The 19,414-nt window shown below is 37.7% G+C and overlaps 3 protein-coding genes across 9 annotated transcripts; 2 read left to right on the top strand and 1 right to left on the bottom strand.

Annotated features, from left to right (window-relative positions):
- The first annotated feature begins 10 nt into the window (after positions 1-10).
- Positions 11-5,504, top strand: LOC113679552 (uncharacterized). Its single transcript, XM_027196520.2, has 2 exons — positions 11-1,797; positions 3,796-5,504. Exons 1-2 carry the CDS (start codon positions 114-116, stop codon positions 4,209-4,211), a joined length of 2,100 nt encoding a protein of 699 aa, XP_027052321.2. The 5' UTR covers positions 11-113; the 3' UTR covers positions 4,212-5,504.
- On the top strand, positions 5,484-13,717 carry LOC113679553 (substance-K receptor). Of its 4 annotated transcripts, none has more exons than XM_027196521.2 (2): positions 5,484-5,583; positions 11,872-13,717. In XM_027196521.2, the coding sequence occupies exons 1-2, from the start codon at positions 5,495-5,497 to the stop codon at positions 12,983-12,985; spliced, it is 1,203 nt and encodes a 400-aa protein (XP_027052322.2). In that variant the 5' UTR covers positions 5,484-5,494; the 3' UTR covers positions 12,986-13,717. The 4 variants fall into 4 exon arrangements, with proteins under 4 accessions (XP_027052322.2, XP_027052323.2, XP_089036405.1 ...); XM_027196522.2 differs by lacking the exon at positions 5,484-5,583 and adding an exon at positions 6,882-7,142; XM_089180279.1 differs by lacking the exon at positions 5,484-5,583 and adding an exon at positions 11,229-11,313.
- Positions 13,074-19,402, bottom strand: LOC113679555 (uncharacterized). 4 transcript variants are annotated; one of them, XM_089180282.1, is made up of 8 exons: positions 19,285-19,402; positions 18,982-19,188; positions 17,566-17,735; positions 16,752-16,863; positions 15,804-15,919; positions 15,407-15,506; positions 14,587-14,674; positions 13,074-14,152 (listed from the first exon to the last, which is right to left on the bottom strand). In XM_089180282.1, exons 3-8 carry the CDS (start codon positions 17,727-17,729, stop codon positions 13,827-13,829), a joined length of 906 nt encoding a protein of 301 aa, XP_089036408.1. In that variant the 5' UTR covers positions 17,730-17,735; positions 18,982-19,188; positions 19,285-19,402; the 3' UTR covers positions 13,074-13,826. The 4 variants fall into 4 exon arrangements, with proteins under 4 accessions (XP_089036408.1, XP_089036407.1, XP_089036409.1 ...); XM_089180281.1 differs by lacking the exon at positions 19,285-19,402 and having other exon boundaries at positions 18,882-19,011; XM_089180283.1 differs by lacking the exon at positions 19,285-19,402 and having other exon boundaries at positions 18,903-18,997.
- Between the last annotated feature and the right edge of the window lie 12 nt (positions 19,403-19,414).

The raw sequence follows: 19,414 nt of genomic DNA on the forward strand, positions 1-19,414 counted from the left end.
GGGACATCTCCTGATATCATGTATGACGTACTCCTCAAATCATAATGAATAAGCAGGCTCGAAAATTCGATATTTAAACTTTTTCTTCCAGAGCGCAGTTATTTTTTTAAGCAATGGAAATTCCTTCGTCTTCATCCGAAGTAATGTGCACTGACACAAAAGAAAGATTGGGCTTTCAAGTGGATTTTTCTTGGGGTGTTGGTTCCCTTCGACAATGTGCAGGATTCCCGGCGCGATTTCTCGACCCACAGGATCAGAACTGCTACTTTACCCCACTTGGTTCCCTTGTAGTTTGCTGGGATGTGACAACAAGACAAAGGAAGTACTCTTTTCAAGCCCACAGTGATTTGATTACTGTCATGCTCTATAATTCCCACCTCAACGCCACTCTGACTGCGTGTTATAGTGGTGAAATTAAACTTTGGAGTCCAAACTGGGAATTGCTCCTCAGCTGTAATGCAGCAATTGGAGATGTTCATTTTGCTGACTGGTCAACAAATGGAAAGCGAATTGTACTCTGTGGCGATAGTATTCTTTCGGATTCTGTTGTGATCGTATTCGACTTGGTTAAGCAGCACGAAAAATGGGAAATTCAAGAAAGGTGGACGGTATCCCCCAAAACGCACAAATTAGGCACTCAAAGTTCTTGCAGCTCTTTCCAAGAAAAAGAAGGTTCGGGAGACCTCACTGAAACACCTGAATCATTCATCAACGAAGGCGAACCAAGCTCTACATATGTAGAGCAGAAAGATTTCTATGACATGGCCATCTTTGCATCACAGAACAATGTTATTGCACTTCTTCAGAGACACCACAATCATTTCAGTGAAGCTCACCTGTTCTCAGAAACTGGCATTTTCTTGAAATCTCAAGCCCTAGACCCCCTTGGAGATTCGAAAGCATCTCTGATGTGTTTGTCACCATGCCACAATGGTATTGTGGCTGTGGGATTTCAGGGAGGAATCTTTCTCCTGCTCCATGAGGCTGATCTGTCAATTGCATCATTCCTTCAGGCCACAGGTTCAGCACAGGTTGCACTGTGGCATGAAAACTACCTTCTTGCTGTTTCTTACTTGTCAGGAATTTTTTCCTGGTGGACAACCAGAGGAGAACTTGTTCACGAAATTAAAGGAGGCCCTACAAATTCTATTATCCATCTCAACTGGGCAGTACCAGGAAGAGCTCTATGGGTAGGTGGAATCATGTCTCTCCATCATCTCTCATTGGAATACAACAACCCTGGAGACCAATTTCCTCACTTTTTAAAGCAGGACCATGACTTAAAATTTCTTGAAGTCACTGGATGTGGAGTTGCAATGAATGAGAAAAACTTAGTCCTGGCAGGAGATTTCACAGGTAACATCTACATATGGCAAAAGGGTAAAACTGATCCAATATTCAAAACAAAGCATGAAAGCTCCATCAGATGTCTTACCTGGAACAATGACTATGCTTTCATTGGTTGTTTGGATGGTGATCTTCTAAGATGGCTACCAAATGGAGATGTTCCTCCATGTACTGCTTTGACTTGTCTTGGTGGCATTTTGACAATGGCTTGGTCACATGATTGCACCAGCTTAGCAATTGGCTTGGACAGTGGGCATCTGTGCCTTTACATGTTTCAACCAATCAACTCCTCTCGGCCCGGGGAACTCCTAAATTTTAGAGCTCATTTTAGTGAGAGAGAGGGCCAACAGGTGGCAGCTGAAATCTGGAGTTTGTGTTGGAGTCCATGTTCATCTATGATTGCCACAGCATCTGAGGATCAGACAGCCTGTGTATGGAATTCCTCCAATGGTGAGTACTGCTTTCTGTTTTCCAATTGATTATTCAGTGTACTATACAATAAATTCTAGCTTTATAGTAGACAGGCATGGTACATGTTGAAATAAAGCCTATAACTATATGCACAGCTGCACAATAAAGATAATCAGATAAGGATTCTACACAATCAAGCTTCTTTTTTTTTCCTTAGCATAATTAATTTATAGCTGTTCAAAACAATATGAATCAAAGAAAATTCACACCACATCACATTCAAGTCCATCCCCAGGAATATTTTGCTCCCCATCAGTTCTCCCCTTTTATGGCATGGCCTAATTTATTTTGGTTTAATATATTTCAGTCAAAGATCACTCATTTCAGAAATTACTGACATTACCTCACCTTCATCAATAAGTAATCAGTGATAGTTGATTGCTAACCAGTCAATGACTATTTGAATGATTGATGCTGATTTTAACACTAGAATAAAATAAGTAACAATAACTAACATCTCATTCAAATGGAGATAAGTTTATAAAGTGTACTTCCCCTTACATTCACTGCAAGTAGACACTGATTTTTACTAGAGGTCAGAACTAGCAGAATCCTCTTTGTGTATACTATTTGGTATATGAGCATGAAAAACTCTTCATGGAAATGCAAATTTAAATGAATGCAAATTTCAAATTTTAATAAGTCAATGGTTAAACTGCTTAAATTATGCACCTGCATGAACATAAATGGATCAATCACTATATCTGAAGGTATTACATGTAATACCCATGGTATGACTATTAAATACAGAAACATTTGTTTTATTGAACATTTTGTCTTGGTTACTGGTTTTATGAAATGCAATCGATGACGTTATGTTCCACCTGATCGTTATGTAGTGAAAAGCATATGTACATGTATCAAAAGTTATGTTCTTGTGTTGCTACTTCATGTTGTTGTAGTTCTCAAATCTACAGTACTGAATAGCATATGAAATCTGAACAGTGAATAGTTAATATTAAAATATTAATGTTTCAATAATATATTTACACCTTTAGAAATAACATTAAAGTAGTTAAAAGTGTAGCCATGAACATGGGATATGATGCAATGTGCAAAAGTATTGATTTACTGAGTACTTTCATTTGTGTGTCTGTATCCTGTGCTTGAGTGGAAAGGACTGATCATTTTATCTGAGCTTTTGTACATATATAAGGTTTAATTTTTTTTGCTTCATGCTTAATTATAATTTACATGCATGTAATATTGAAAGATTATTTCACTTTCTAAATAATGAACACTTTAGTTCCACCTATTGCATTGTTTAAATGATTAATAGTTTTCAAACAACTTGGTTCTGAAAATTCACTGATTATCCTGATGAGTGACCCAATTATGTGGTGATTTTTACTGGCTGGCGATTTCTAATATCTTTAATTAAATATTAAGGAATTTGCAGGTATGAAACTGGAAATACATGTTTGTTTTTGGGAATCTATTGTTGCCAGTTTGTCAAGTCAGTTTTGTGACTGACTGGCCACTGGGTCCTTGATTTGTAGTTGTTGCCATTTTTGTGTCCTTAATGACATTTTGTAATATAAATGTATTTGTTCATTGTACAGGTAAATTATTTGCAATACAACAGATCAGAGAAGTCAAGTTGCTTATCAGTGCTTCTTATTATTATTCTTTGTTCAAAGCATTTATTTATTTTCTCAAAAATTTGCATTCATTTGGTAAGCTTTCCCATTCATTGCCATTCAAACTTTCTCATTCAGTTACTTTTCCTATAATTATAGACTAAAATGAGCAATTCAGAACCCAAAATTTTCAGATGAAATCCCTGAACCAATCAATAATGGTCTAATCGCAGGGCAGGACATCTTGTTTCTCACTGATGAACATGTTTTGCACAACATACAAAACAAAAACAAAAGATGAACAGCTATTTTTACTTTAGAGAATTGCAGGGTGTTTTTTTTAATTTTTTTGTTCTGAAGAACAGTTATAAATCATCACAATCATTGTATTCTTTAGGAGTAAAAATCAAAACACTTACTGGGCATACAACAGCTGTGACATCAATTGACTGGAAGGAAATGGCAAATGGGCAGTTGTTATTGGCAACTTGTGCTGATGACAGGACAGTGCACTTACGAGATGGCGTTAATTTTGAGATGAAGCATGTCTTTGGCACAAAAGACATCCCAGGATGGTACACACTTACCTACCTGAGCTTGAACCCCACCAAGCATTGGTGTCTCTGTTCAACGCAGAATGGGCGTTTAGTTCTCTGGGACTGCTTGAGTGGTGAAAGACTTGTATGCAGGAAAATGCATGCAGGTTCTATTGAAGGATTGGTGTGGAACAACGATTATTCTCTGTGTGCCACTGTTAGTTCAGACTGTGTAGTGAACACATTTAGTGTGGACGAAATACATTCAAAATTGTGATACAAAATTATAAATGCGGTGGACTTTTTCTACCTGTTTTAGTTGGTGTATGTACACATGTATGATGGTTTAAGATATGAAAATCCTGCATAGCCACACATGTTTTATTCATTTAACTAATTTATAAGTTACACTTTTCAGCTTCCAAGTTGATAAAGAACGTGTAAATGTTTCCCCCAACTAAGAGTTTGGTACAGGCTGTGTCATTCTACTCGTCAACCGACACTGTACTATGGTAATTAAAATCTCCAGATATTTTTTCATTTAGATTATCTATTTATTTTGCCAATTTGTTACTAAAATGAATCCGTTAAAGTACAGGAGGAAAAGACAATAATATGGAAATACAGATAAGGCTGATAACCAGGCTTAATAAGAGAATGTACAATCGCGTGACAGTTGATAAATGCGAAGCCTGAATCAATTAGACATCGAGGGCGAATAATCAATTTTTTTTAGTATAAATCTACTGGCCGTTCAAAACTTAAGAACAAGACAGGCTCATGTTTTCAATTTGTTTTGCTTTCAACAACCGCGTATTGTTTGTCTATTCATTTTAGTTACTCTCTCTCACATGATATACAGTTGTATAGCAAGTAACGTGCGAACCAGATTGCAAAATTATTGATAAAACGTTTTTGGACTTATACTGATACAATTTATAGGACAGACTTAGATGAAAAAGCGATTTTTCTGGACGGGTATCATTACTGTTAGTGAAAAGACTCTTGAGAGAACATACGACCGACCCTTGCTGTGCATGCTCAGTTTGCCATGTCTAAATAAATCGCCAGCTTTCAAAAGGAGTCAAAGGTCATACAAGAAAGAAAAACAAACAAGCGACGTCCTAACTGATCTTTGTATCCTTGAAGAATCCGACAATATACTACGCGGAAACGTAGAACAACGGCTGAATACTATAAATTACACACTGAGACATAAATTGATAAACAGTAAAAGATGTCATTCGAATTTAGCTTTCGTCATGGAATATACATTTATTCCGAAATTGATAGCCTTTCAGCTGGGTTGAAAAGCACTTTTCCATATGTCCGTCGAATTTTGGGTGTGAAATGACAAGAGAATCGCCGAACGTTTAGCACTCTGTAGATTTTAAGGGAAAAATTTCCTAGTTTAACGCATGTTTGGTCTATGGAAAATGAAAAAAAAATTAAATAATGTAAGTTACTAAATCACTCACGTAGGATAAATGCTGTAATCAATTATCCATATGATAAAAATGTAACCATGTAATTAATTCATTCTTTACGCAGATAAATGCAATGAGCAGTGTTATGCTTGTCCAAATTGTTTCTTTTTTCCCTCCCAAACAAAGGCGAGGTCTGTTTTACTTTACAAATCTGCGAGAAAGGTAAGAGCTCTTACGGTTACGTTATAAAAGTAGAAACGCAGTAAACAAAAAATGCCACATTTCTGCTGCGTTTTCGCGACTCAATGCAGCATTTTGTGATGTGAAGTTAGGGTGGCTGACTAGATGTTATATCTACTCTTATTGAGAAAGCTTTTATCTGTACGATTCTGAAACATCTCTTCTCGGTTTGTAGCTCATTCTGTTTAAACTTGAGCGTTTTTTATGCTGCCTTTTGTCCAAAACAAATGAAAAATTATCTGAAGAATGTTCTTCGCTAGATATTGAAGCAATGCACAGCGTAGCTGTGGACACGTCAACTCCAGTTCGTTCTTTTAGAAACACGACAAACAATGAATAGGCCAAAGGACGTCGCAGAAACAATGAGCCCATGGCTCTTACATTGTCTTCAAATATCTATTAGTTTAGCTGTTAGCATGGTTCAGTAAACGTCTGTCTTTTTTGCCTGACCTTCTGTCTTTAATAATGACTTTTTCTAAAAACAGGTCTGTCAAAAAGATTATTTTATCCAACAACAACTTTTAATTTTCGGTCGCCAAAAAGATTTTACCAGCACTTTTTTCTTTAAAACTTTTTTTCATTCACTTATAGCTTTAGGCGCCGCTAATGAATTTTTCAAGAAATTCTAATAGCCTTTCAGCAGGGCTGAAAAGCACTTACTGTAACCATGATACCGCATTCAGTTGAATTTAGACTTAAAATGAGACTAAAATGAATCACCAAATAGCTATCGGCACGTTCTAAGGGACATTTTCATAGTTTGGTGCATTTAAAGTCAACAGGATGCGGCACTGGAAATGCATGTAAATTTCTGATTCTCTTTTGTGGAGTAAAATGCAATGAAGGGTGTCACACGCGGAAATTCATTGTTGATTTTTTTTTTCAAAATATACAGGTAGTAAAGGTTTGTCTAACCGGAAAACTCAGCGGGAACGGTCTGAGCTCTCACATTTTTTCGGGTGTTGAAACATGCTAAACGAATGCTAAGCAGAGGAAAAAAAAGTATTTTATGACATGGTTTCGCGACAAAGGAAAGAAACTCAGGGAAGAAGTTTAGATTCCAAAGAGTCGTCTGCTCTCTTACAGTCAACCAATCTCATTTTTTTTCCGCCTCTCATTTAGAGTTGAAAGGGCTTTGTTTGGACGGTTTGTAAAACATTTCTTCCAGGTTTGTAACACCTTAAACTTAGTTCGCACCTTTATTTCGATCTTTTTTCAAAGCTTCCCTTCTGACAAACACATTAAAAAAAAATCTTGAGAAAATTCTTTGTCCTGCACAGAAACAATTTCTAACATGTTTGCATGGCAACCTCGAAGGACTGAGAGGCAGGCAGGAGACACGCGAGGGCAGGTGGCTGAAAGGGAGAAGGGCTCATTCGTCCACGAACGGAAACGAATGAGGCATTACGATCGGTCAGTTATCTGTCACTCAAAGCGAATGATGAAAACAGATCGATCTGAGTTCAAATCAGATATTCGATCGGTTCAAATAGGAACGGAGTCGCTCTCGAAGAGATCTGAATTTTCTCCACGAAAATTTCGTAAGTTTGATTTCGTTGTTATTTAGTACAATTTTGATATTATTTTTATCGGCAAGAGGTAAAGATATTCTAGAAGTAGAGACATTCTCCCCAGGAGATTTTTCACTTTGGGCCTTTAAGCCTGAATATCCGTCATATCTTTTCTCCCAACACACTTGGTGCAGACTTATTTCTTTTCCTAGAGTCTTGATGAGTACCTCTCGCATCAGGTATACCGAGACACCTAAGGTCCATCTTTGAGGCGACTCATCTTGGATATTTTCCTGTCAAAGGAATTTCGAATGTGGTTTCAATAGTTCTCTTATGCCATACCGATAAACATGATAAATAATCATTCAGTTCCAGACGTTAAAAATTTGTCCTGCTGATAAATTTATTGGCGGTTTCACTTTTCACCGGAAGGTAATAACAAAGGTGCCTCAGATGACAGTTGACGTAACAAGTAATTCGCTGAGGGAGCGGAAATGTGGTACGTCTGCGCTCAGCAGCTGACTGTCCCTTTCCTTTCCTCCCCCTCGTCTGCCTTTGTTATTTTTGCTCTCTTGAGCCTCTTGCCTCTGCTACAAGACTTACCGTTTGTCTGAAAGGAAATGGAAAAGACTGATGCAGACTTGTGAATAGTGGGGTTAAGAATGTTTTATCGCTGGTCTGTTATTAGGATGTCAAAGGGGATAATTTTCTGAAGAAACTGTGTTGCTGCGTCGGCGTGGGATATTATTAGATACTTTGTTTTTGCATGATAAAATGAGTTGATATTGTAAATAATGTAAATTGGCCACCATAAAGAGCTCCTAGAGCTGACTTTTCGAGGGTTAGCCCTTCGTACAAGCGTCCGTTTCGCAATTACGTAAAAAGAATGAATATAAAAAATAAGTCAGCAGGAATCCGGAATCATACTACTACAAAAAAAAAAAAACAATAAATGCAAGAAAATTATTTTCAAAATTGTGTAACCAGATATCGGAGAAATTGGGATTTAATAAGTGAAAAAAGTACCCACATTTGCTTCCCTAGGGTGTATACCGTACCACCAATCGAGATCATTCAAATTTCTTCTAATTAATAGCTATTTCACCGTTTTTCCCTTAATAATTGAAGTCATGTTTGCTTCTCGAGCCACTAAAGCAATTTTTTTTAACGATAACTTTTACATTTCGGACGCCAAGTGAACTCGATTTTATCAACATATTTCTTCCGAAACATTCTCGCCACTGAAAGATATTTTTATCGGTCGAGACTTTATTTATATTATGTACTGAGTTAGACTAGGATATCTTAAAGCCCTGAATATATGTTTTGTTGAAAACTTGTAATTGCCCGTAAATAGGATAGAAGAACACGTTCCGTAAATAAGGTGACCTATTCCACTTAGTTGAATTTTAGGCTGCAAATGATAGGGGGAGTCTCCTAAAACTGATGTGAGCGATTTGAGGGAAATTTTAATCGTTTGGCCATGTCGAGTCTACAGGACATGAAAGTAAAACCTTCGTGGCTATAGATGCAATGAACAGAGAGTAGCAAGCACAAATTCACACCCACCGACGCAGCACCACAGTTTCTCTAGAAACTTGCCATATTTATTCGTTTTAAGTTTACAGTTACCTATTACAGGACGCAGCGCCACAGTTTCTATAGAAAGTGTGCCCCATTTATTCATTTCAAATGACGTTTACGGTTACCCACCGGCGCAGCACCACAGTTTTCTTTAGAAACTCGCTCCCTTCATTCATTTTAGGGTTCCAGTTACCTCTTAAGAATAGATTTTCAAATAAATAAACCAGCATGAAGGGCATCCAACGCAATTAAACAATGCAGTCAGTCTGTTTTAAATATGATACCAGAATCAGTGATCTAGATATCAGACAACAATTGCAAGCATTCAGTGTCCATCATTTTCTTCTGAACTGAGAACACAAACGGAACAAGTCAAAGTTCTTCTCTAAACCTATCTTCACCTGACTTCCTCATTTAGGAAAGATTACTTCGGGTAAGGATTTGAACAATATATCATTCCCTAACATTTTCCAGGTCATACAACACATGTTGTGAGACCTCGCCAACTTTTGCATGATTCATTTTGACTTCCTACTGGCTTTCATATCAATTTCTAATGTGAAACGATGTCTGTGCAACATTTGTCAGTCGCCGTCCTACTTTAGGAAGTATTCTCCATCTTCAGGGACACTATAAGAGAGTTCCATTACCGTAGTTGCCCAAAAGCAAATGGAACTCGAGTCCTTGTTTGTTGTGCCTTGTGTCGTGATAACTCTCGTAAGTCTGATCGTCATCGGTAGAGACCGCCATTTAGCAGTAAACAATTCTATTGCGAAACTTTATCGCGTGACACGCAAATGCTAGGGTTTTAGAATGTTATAATTTGGTTTTATCAATTTAATTGATATTGTAAATTGGCCACCGAAAAGATTTTCCGAAGCTGATGTTTTGAGCATAAGCCCATTGTCAAAGACAAGATAATTTGTTTGTTTTTTTTTTTTTTTAACCAAATTATCAACACAGTTTTTTTTATAAACTTGCCCTTTTAATCATGCATAGAATTTCTGTTTCGTTTTGGTGACATTATGACAACCATCCGCTTCCTGTGGCCGTTGCCTCTGTGGCTTTGATATTTAAAATTTTCTGCGTCATTGTTAAGGTTTCCTCGTATAAGGACACGCTGCGCCAAAATCACGAATTTCAGCCACTGAACGAATAAACACCTGAAGGTAGGCCAAGGGCTCTCCCTTTTGAACGCGATGAAAAGCAGATTAAGTTTGGCCATTGGCTTCCTGCGTCTGTTTTTAATCGTTAATGCTTGTACTCCGTTAATTTTGCTTTCTTGTTGAATACCAGCATCTGTTTTTAATCGTTAGTGCTCGGAATAGTGCATGGGAAATCAAGGTCCTTCTTTTCCATCATATCAAGTTTTCATCCCAGTAAATGGCTTACTGAACCCCCCTATGAAGTGAAACAATAGGTGCACCTAGTGGTAATCATAGGTATCTCTATAAATGCTTTAAACCATACTAAGCGATTCAGGAGACATTTCGCTTACTACGCTTCGTACGTGTTCCCTCTCGATGTCCTCTCGAGGTTTCGTGACTTCATCCTGATTATTATTTCTGTCAAGGATAATTTGCACCGTAGCTGTTAAGTAATTTTCATTTTGTTAAGTGCATAGACATTTGAATCACATAAAGCAGAGAGAAAGAAAATTCATTTTACGTGCCTTGCGGAAAGCCTCAGATATTCGCATTGTTTATATAACTTACATAAATGTATCCGGGTTTAATGAAAATTTTCCTCTTTCTGAACCATTTTCTGAAAAAACAGCTCCGGGAGACCTTTACGAGGAAGATTGACCAACGACAGGCGAGCAGTTAAAGAACCGCAATATTTGGTTAAAATCATGCAAATTGATAAAAATTACAAAGGAATCAGGCCATATTTTTCATTTGCTACGCTCGAAATTGCGAGCAAAGTGTAAACTCCAAAACACAAAGAAATGTCAATTTCGTAAATACTGGCATCTCTCCTTACCCCTCTCTCCTATGTCTAAGTGTTTCATCACGATTAGTCTCAATGGCCAAGTGATTCTACAGAAAATACATTAATAGGATTAACGTAGTATTTGCGCAAGCTTCGCTTATCATATAAAAAGTGGGTATTAGATAGAAGGTTCCAGAACACCTTGGGCGCACACGTGGTTATCAGGCGTCGTTTTTTCTATTGAAATAATTGCTCAGTTTGAAGTCCTTACGGGATATAACTGAAGTTGACGTCGTTAAATATCTCTTGCTACCAATTAAAGGTAAAAGCAATCCACGGGTTTCAATTAGAATTGGTAAGGAATAGCTCTTTGTGGTTTCCTCGTATCATTACCTGCTACAAGCAATGATTTTCAAAGACCACCACAGCGATTTAAAAGAACGATGGGAGGCGAAGGGTCATGTTAACTCCGCGGGAGTTCAAGATACAGCTATTGTCAAAATATATTTTCCATAGATAGTTGAATGCTGAACATAAACAAAACCGAAATCTTCTTTGATGTATGCTAAAATTAAATATCACTCACGACATCCCTTGAGTCAAAAAACTAATAAATAGGCAATTCTCTTGGGACAGAAACTAGTCAAAGAGGGGACGTTCAAATTTTGCGAAGTGCGTTGAGAAGGTATGGCGACATTTGAACGAACGGCCCCCGTTTAAATTTTGTGTAAGGTAAAAAAGGAGAGAGAGCGGGTAAAAAATCTCAAAATATCGTCAAAATATGGACTGAGACGAGAAAACTTCTAATTTTGGAAATTATCCGGCTTTGCAGTAGGCAGGATAACTTGTGCACAAGATGATAAGTTTAGTCACTTATAAACTTTTTGCATTGAATTGTTTCACTTTCCAAGTTGTGAAAAAAAAAGTAATATAGTGCGACAAATGTGCAAATAAGTGAGCGGAAAGCTGATGAATGGTTTGAGAAGAAATATTTTCTTTTAAGGGCAGCAACTAAGATTATTACGAAACTTCATCTCTGTTTCAAGGGAGGGAATTCCATTATTGATTGATCAAAACTTAAAGAAGACGAACTTTTGCTTTTTTTTTTATTATTTCCTTTTCGTGTCACAAGATATAAACCATGCAGTTGTAAATCGGTTTGATCATTGCTTTTGACTCGGTTTCCTTTTTTCTTTCTGATAAACAAGAGGAGTATTTGACAAATTGTTTCATCTTAACACAGATATTTTGGGTGGATCGAAATGAGCACCAACTGCTTAGAAACCAATGTAACATTTCCTGTGTACCTCCTGGACAAAGAACCGTTTGGAGTAGCCATCTTACGAATTGGTTTCCAAATTGCCCTAGGCTTCTTGGGGGTTATTGGGAACGTCACAGTCTGTGTGGTAATTATCCAAAAGCCCAAGGTACTTGGACCCGCAAGCCAATACCTCTTCAGCCTGGCGATAGCAGATCTTTGTACACTGATCTTCAATTTGCCAATTGCCATTTTAAAGGAGGAAGATCCGTTCAGGTGGTCACTTGGCCGAGCCTTTTGCCTGTACATTATGCCGACTACAGAAACGTTCTTTGGCGCTGCTATTTTTTCTATCGGCTTGATTGGGTTCGAGAGGTACGTGAACATCGCTCGAAAAACAGCCCGCGCCCGGAGAAGGCTATCGTACAAGAAAAGGTGCTTTATTCTGATCGGTGTGTGGGTTTCTGCTTTTGCTTTTGGTTCCATTCCTCTGTATGCGTTTATGGAGTACGACTCGTGTCACAAAATGTGTTACCTCCCCTGGACGATGACAGAATACATGACCTACATCATGACCCTCACGGTCCTTTGGTACGTATTTCCTCTGGCTGTCGTCGCCTTTAGTTACATAAAAATCGCGCAGCTGGTCTCCAAAAGGACCACTTCTCTACAGGGTATGCCTTATGGTTCCACGAGTATGGGAAACCTTCACTCCTCAAGTATCAAAACCATGCTGCGCCAAAAAAGGAAGACGTATCGCATCCTTACACCTTTAGTAATTTTGTTTGCGGTGTGCATGCTCCCACTGACTCTGCTCAGATTGGTTGCGATATTTTGGACAGAGATTGCTTTTCAGCCATATTACACTGTTTTGCTTACTCTGATGGTTGTATCAACGATATTGAACTCTGCTGCAGACCCAGTCATCTACTGCGTTGTAAACAGGGAGTTCCGCCAGCAAGTTAAAAGTATTTTTGGTGTTACTCGCCTTTTTCAAAAGCTTGGGAGATTTATTAGCATCAGAAGTTTATCTTTAAAGGGAAAAGGAAGTTTCACAGTTTCTGTCGAAAGCCAAACATCACAAACCACCCGTTTGTAGAAACTTAGGGAGAGGAAACTAGGACCTTTAAATAGTAGAGCGGCCTTAAGAACTATGGAAGCAAATGAGAAAAGCAAAGATAACCAACTTCGATTACACTTTTATTTTCACGTGCAAACGTGTAACGCATGATAAACATTGTTAATTAGTTGAAGGATACAGCGATAATTTTTAAGTTGGACTTGTAGCTAAAAGAGGTGTATCATGAAATAAAAATAAAATTATCCTAACTCCCGCCCACATTTTGTAATCTCGCTTTCAATGTATTGTGAACGTGCAGTTTGAATCACCTTCGTGTGTCGGCTGTTTGTCACGGCATAACCGCTACGAACCGAACATAACGACCCAACGTAAAGTCATCAACGTTTCTAAATACAATATCTATTTATTGAGTTCCTCTTTTTTTTGAGACTTTGTCTGCGAATACGCATTAATGTTTGTGCACTGTGAGAGCAAAGAGTTTTCCTTTGTGACAGAGGCGCTACTTTCCAAATGTTTTCTCTAAACTGAAAGTCAAATTAATAGATAAAGCATTTGTAATTATGTGGTCTGTGATATCAAAAGAACAGCTTAAAAAATGTGTTATGGATTAATTGGCCTGATAATTCTATTTTTCTGTGTCACCTTGTCTTTCACTTCTTAAGCCCAAGGGTAAATTAAGGAATTACCTACAGAATTCTCTATTAACATTGATTTAAATGGTAATTATTAAACGAAGTTGTTCGCCAGTCATATATTTTGGTATCATTGCTTCTTGTATGCCCTAGAAGACAGAGATATTCAACACTGTAATTTATTAGAGTCTTTAGACACGTTAGAACACAATAGGACGCAGAGTAAATTAAACAACAACTGTTCCGATGCCGCGTGTGACAAATTTACACACATCTTTCACATCTCCCTCTTCGACTTGGACTGGCTCTGTTAGATTTTCCTTCGCCCCAGAGTCTTCGTGTTCAATAGCGTGATCATTTTGTTCTCGATCGTTTATAAGTGCAGTATTCTCTGACGCGCCTCTTTCCCTAACTCCGCCCCCCAGGTTATCGTGATCATGGCGACAGATACGGCATGGCAACCTGATGAACCCACGCCACCATAAAAATAGAAAAAGGCACATGGCTAAAAGAGTTACTGCTGCAATTGGTAATAGGATGTCCACTTCCCAATCTGGAAAACAAACAGATTTTATTTAGTTAATTAATAAACTGTTATTAATGACTAATAATGATATACAGTGTTATCTTTCTACCTCTTTCCTTCGATTCACAGAAATTGCTATTTCAAAACATTTGTTCCTTCGAGCGCCGCTAAATAAGGCCCTTACATATAGTGATTTCAGTATTTTCGTTAAAAGAGAAGAGGTTGCAAACATGATTGTAACTTTAAGTAAGCTTTCCAACCAATTTAGAATCTCCACAGCTTTAGTTGACCCAGTTTTGTGAAGATAGTCCCCCCTATTGATCTCTTGATTGCCGCTCTAAAGTGTGAAAAAAACTTAATCAGAATTGAAATGTCCATATTCACTTGGCAATTTATTGCTTTCATACAAACAAAAAGAACAACACAGAAGCCTTAGGCTTAACCTGAGACAAACATCTTACCTAGGGGCGCGGCTGTGGGCCCTGGTTTTGTTGAGGTAGGAGCTAAACACCGATTAGGACATCCACAGGGAGTTTTGAGGATAAATATCTATCAAAAAAAGATATAGGACTAAACTATTGAAATTCAATGAACTCAACGTTATACATTTGTCCAAAGTAATTTTAATTAGTGCTATGCATATCTTTTAGATCTCCAAAATTTTTTTTAGTGTTTTTATGTCTTTGTTTTTGTGTTGTGTCAGGGCTCCATTTAAACTAGCTCTGCTAAATTGGATGCCCCTGGATAAATAATTTGATTTTTTTATTTAAAACAAGAAGGCTCGTGTTCTCCTTTTTGATTAAAAAACCCGATGAGCTTTTCTTCATTATAATGCATATGTATATATATATATGTATAGGAAATCGTATGAACGCGAGTGCATTTCGTGATTTATGGGCACGAGTGATGTTTTGAAAGTTCTCAAAATTGCACGAGCCGTAGGCGAGTGCAATTTGAGAACTTTCAAAACATCACGAGTGACCATAAATCACGAAATGCACGAGCAGGTTCATACGATTTTTTATTTATTATATTCTCGACATTTTTTTATAATTTGGTGTTCAAATTTGGCGCTTCCCAGGTGTTTCCAAGGCAACTTCTCCGTATTGCACTCTATAACCTCTATTGCACTCTATAACCTATTTATGCATTCATCATTCACCAATCAGAAACGCGATATTTTGTTGAGTATATAAAAAATATATATATATATATATATATATATATACATATATATATATATGTGTGTGTGTGTGTGTGTGCGTGTGTGTGTATATTTACCATATTTATTTCACTGGTCTTAATTGGTACAAGTTTAGCGGAAGGGTCACTACTGCACTCGATTCTGACCGTGGAACCACCTCCTTTAAATGGCCCTGATCTAGAAAACGGAACAAATAATACCTTGTAAGCACCGCATGCATTAAAGGCTTCTTTCCGTCCAAAACGTATAGACGTTTAGAGGTAAATATGGACGAAGCTGGTTTACAAACAAAGTTTTCCCAAGGAAGAAACAAAGAAACAATTTTCTGTAAACAATTTGAATACATTGGCAAGTAAAGAAAGGCTGCAAAACGTGTACGCAAGGACATGCATATACTTCTTTCCGCAAATCAACCTCATAAACGTGATTCTGAAGGTAACGTTTGGTCTACTTCGGAAAGTACTGTTAACTCACGTTACAGCATATTTCAGTGCAAACGGGTAATCATCAGTGGCTTCGCACTTAACGTCTTTCTGTTCACCAATATCTCTGTATACATGTGGTGTTCCCGTTGTGTCGTATTGACACAGCTGCATATGAAGAAAAGAGAGCAGATCTTGATAACCTCTAATTCCATTAGGTCAGGTTTTTGTCGTTTACATATCTTCCTTAATCCGGTACATATGACTTTATGTTCTGTTCAAAAGTCTGATAGCGGTTACAATTGCTTCATCCCAATGTAATTTATGCGAAATTCGTATATAATTTGTTTTAATCATAGTGATTAAAATGCAGATTCTAATTTCATGGAGAGATAAGAGACTTTTTGGGGAGTAGTCCTAATGTGGAACCGAACCAATGGCTACCATCCTGATGAGGAGACGCTGGAGGTGGATTGGCCATGTCACCCGCCAAGAAGCTTCCATTGCAAAAACTGCTATGCATTGGACGCCAGAAGGGAAACGCAAGCGGGGTCGCCCCAAGATCACATGGCGACGGACAGTTGAGAAGGAAATAAAGGAGATGGGGAAGACCTGGGAGGGCATCAAGTTCATGGCAAGGAATCGTCAGATGTGGAGGGAACACGTTGCTGCCCTACATGCCTGTTAGGCGTAAAGGACATGAGAGAGAGAGAGAGAGAGAGAGAGAGAGAGAGAGAGAGAGAGAGAGAGAGAGAGAGAGAGAGAGAGAGAGAGAGAGAGAGAGTTCTAATAGCGTAAGAAGTGGAATCTTTAATGTGATATCTAGGTCTCATAAAAATAACGAACGAGCCCAACTTGATTTTCCGTAATCCTTGTTTTTTGCTTACTAAACAGTCACGAGTCATCTCCCTTATAAGAATGAAAGGCTTCACAAATCCTTTAAGCTAAACTGAGGATATTTACGCGTAAATTAAGCGCAAGACGAAAATGCTATACTTACTGCAACGTTCTTGCAACTTTCCTCATCCGGTTTCCTTGGAGAGATCAAATTGTCCGGCCCGCAAGGAAAGAAGGTATAGGTGTACTTATCTTTTGCATCGTTATAAATAATTCTTTCAAAAGAAAATACACACAAGATTAAATAATTAAGGCATATTGCTATAAAATTAATCGATTAAAATGGTGCATCAATGACCTCATGTTGTCCAAACCTATAAACCCTTCATCAGCCAAAACTCACACGAAGTAAAATATCAACAATCTATGGTTCCTTTTCAGCTAAGATCTTTTACTACTTTTAGATACATAGATTTTTTTGTTCACCAAGAAATACTCCATTCAGGTTAAGGTCTTTAACCCTTTAACCCCCATGAGTGAACTAAATTCCCCACAATAAATAAAATGAGTGAACTGAATTTCTCCTTACAATTTCTAAACAACATCAAGCAGAAGAGTGACGAGAACAAAGAAAAATATCAATTAGGGGATTATAAGTTGATCCAATACGAAATTCTCCAAATTAACATCATAAGAATAATACCGCAGACAGTGAGAAGAATTGCCAATGAGATCTTGGGAGTGAAAGGGTTAAGGGGTGACTCCACTGGTACAACTGGTTGCTATTGAACCGATAACAAAGAGAAGATTTGAAAAATTGGCATCCATTGCAATTTCCTTTTGCTTTCTTACTCTATACTTTGTTGCAATATTATCATAACCCCTTATCTCCTAAATGTGAGAACCCTCTTCTTTTCAGCTGGCATGCATGCAGATTTACAAAGTTGTTCCTAGCTTTCTCTAAAATGGCCATTTACCTCCTTCGTGGCATGGTAAATAAACTGTAAGTTGGATGGCCTTTTCGAGCGCAAGTACAATTATCTGGCAACGCATCCCAAACATAACAGAAACATCCTTTCGACATAAAAGAAATGATAACGTGTACTACCACTGGTGCAGATATCAAGATGGGTGGAGTCATCTTATCCTGAGAGCAGGAGGAAAGACAATAAAAAACCAAAACATTGCACACGGCAAGTGACTGACACGTTTTAAAATCCACAACATTACAATTAGTAAAAACACCAAAATTTAAGCTCGTAGTAGTCAACCATAATATTAACCCTTTAATTCCCAGGGGTGATTAACACGTAACTTCTAGCTGATCCATACATTACCCAGCCAAAAGATAATGAGAATACTCATACTTATTAGTAAGAAGTTGTTCATTTGATCTAAAACTAAATTCTCTTAGCTAATTTAAAATAGAATTTTTTAAGCGGCCAAAGAGGAGAGTTAAAGTTAAGAGTTAAAGGATTACGGTAAATGCTCCAAGTAATTTTGTACAAACTGAACCCATCGATAAAATCGTAGAATATTAGAGAGCAAAAGATTGATAAGTTAGTTGCTTTTTGGGAAAATGTATTAAAGTGAATGTGTTCCAGCCCCCAGGGCACAAATAAATGTAAGATAACAAAGCCGTTGAAATTTGTATAAGCCTTCTTTGCTAACAGCTAATCAATGGAAAATTGTTAGGACTTGGCTATTCATCGATATTCTACCATGCCCCTGGAGCTTGGCATCAAGAACACAACGGTTTTCGATAGCGTGACATTGAAATTTCGCGTTCGCTTTCGATTTCCCAAGGCAGAGAAAAGTAATACAGAGAATCTCATATCTATTTATCGCCTTTCGATCCGGATCGATTGGCAGTCTTTACTCATATATTTTGCATCTATTAACTACAAAGTGAAATCATAGTTCAACAGGATGTTTTGTAGTAGCACAGCGTATGGAATCCACTGAACTCTCTCTCACTCTGTCAATATGCCGAGCCCTAAAACCAGCTGAACTCCGCGGGCGCATTCACTTTTTAACTGCAATAAACAGTTAGCTTGAGTTCGATTCCTTGTGTGCCCTGCTCAAGTTTGATCGTTAACCTGTGTTAAAAACCTGCTGCAGGAAAGTTCTTAAGTTCTCTGTTAAAGATGAATATTTGATTCAACACATGACTAACTTCCGCCCTTGAATATTTAAATTTTCGTTTCAGTATTGCAGTAACACCTTCCTATAAACTGTCCGTACCATGGCACTGACTAAAAAGAGTAAACTGCTACTTAGATAGATGACTTACTTGATTGATTTTCAATGTCACCTCAGAGAGAGAATAGGACTTTTATGTGGACAAGATATCAGAAAATATTCAAGGTATAAAATGCAAGTACTCTGCTTACCTATCTGTCGTCACGTATAGCTGTTTCATCATGATTTTCCGAGAATTAAGCTGATATTATTTATTGGTATCACTCGTGTGACACATATTAGGTCACGTAAAGGTTCTGTTAGAAATTTTGGTTTTCGGAAGACAGCATGGCTGAGGTTGAGCTTAAAGCGCTGATGATAAAGCTTTCGGTTATGAGAAAAAGCTTTCTGACGTGGTTCTGTTAAAATAATGGACAAAGAGGTTTTATATCGATGACTATAAATTTGCTGAGAGATATTGTTTGGGGAATGTTAGAATGACTGGTTGGCCCTACCTCCGCTATGGAGTGTTTCTGTTCAGACCATGAAAAGGTTTCGCAAATCCTCAGGTATTTGGAGTTAAGCAAGTACAAACAAGAAGTGCAGTCGAACCTCGATTATCCGGACTCATCGGAACCTCGGTAA

This window comes from Pocillopora damicornis, chromosome 8, assembly GCF_964200805.1.
Source record: "Pocillopora damicornis chromosome 8, jaPocDami1.2, whole genome shotgun sequence".
NCBI lineage: Eukaryota > Metazoa > Cnidaria > Anthozoa > Scleractinia > Pocilloporidae > Pocillopora > Pocillopora damicornis.

What these genes read in the sequence shown, in the direction of transcription:
- LOC113679552 (XM_027196520.2), top strand. Translation starts at nt 114, where the DNA reads ATGGAAATTCCTTCGTCTTCATCCGAAGTAATGTGCACTGACACAAAA. An exon ending in TGTATGGAATTCCTCCAATG is followed by an intron (nt 1,798 to 3,795) that starts GTGAGTACTGCT and finishes TGTATTCTTTAG; the next exon opens with GAGTAAAAATCAAAACACTT.
- LOC113679553 (XM_027196521.2), top strand. Translation starts at nt 5,495, where the DNA reads ATGAGCAGTGTTATGCTTGTCCAAATTGTTTCTTTTTTCCCTCCCAAA. An exon ending in TTTACAAATCTGCGAGAAAG is followed by an intron (nt 5,584 to 11,871) that starts GTAAGAGCTCTT and finishes ATCTTAACACAG; the next exon opens with ATATTTTGGGTGGATCGAAA.
- LOC113679555 (XM_089180282.1), bottom strand. Translation starts at nt 17,729, where the DNA reads ATGACTCCACCCATCTTGATATCTGCACCAGTGGTAGTACACGTTATC. An exon ending in AAAGTTGCAAGAACGTTGCA is followed by an intron (nt 15,920 to 16,751) that starts GTAAGTATAGCA and finishes CTTCATATGCAG; the next exon opens with CTGTGTCAATACGACACAAC. An exon ending in GCACTGAAATATGCTGTAAC is followed by an intron (nt 15,507 to 15,803) that starts GTGAGTTAACAG and finishes TCCGTTTTCTAG; the next exon opens with ATCAGGGCCATTTAAAGGAG.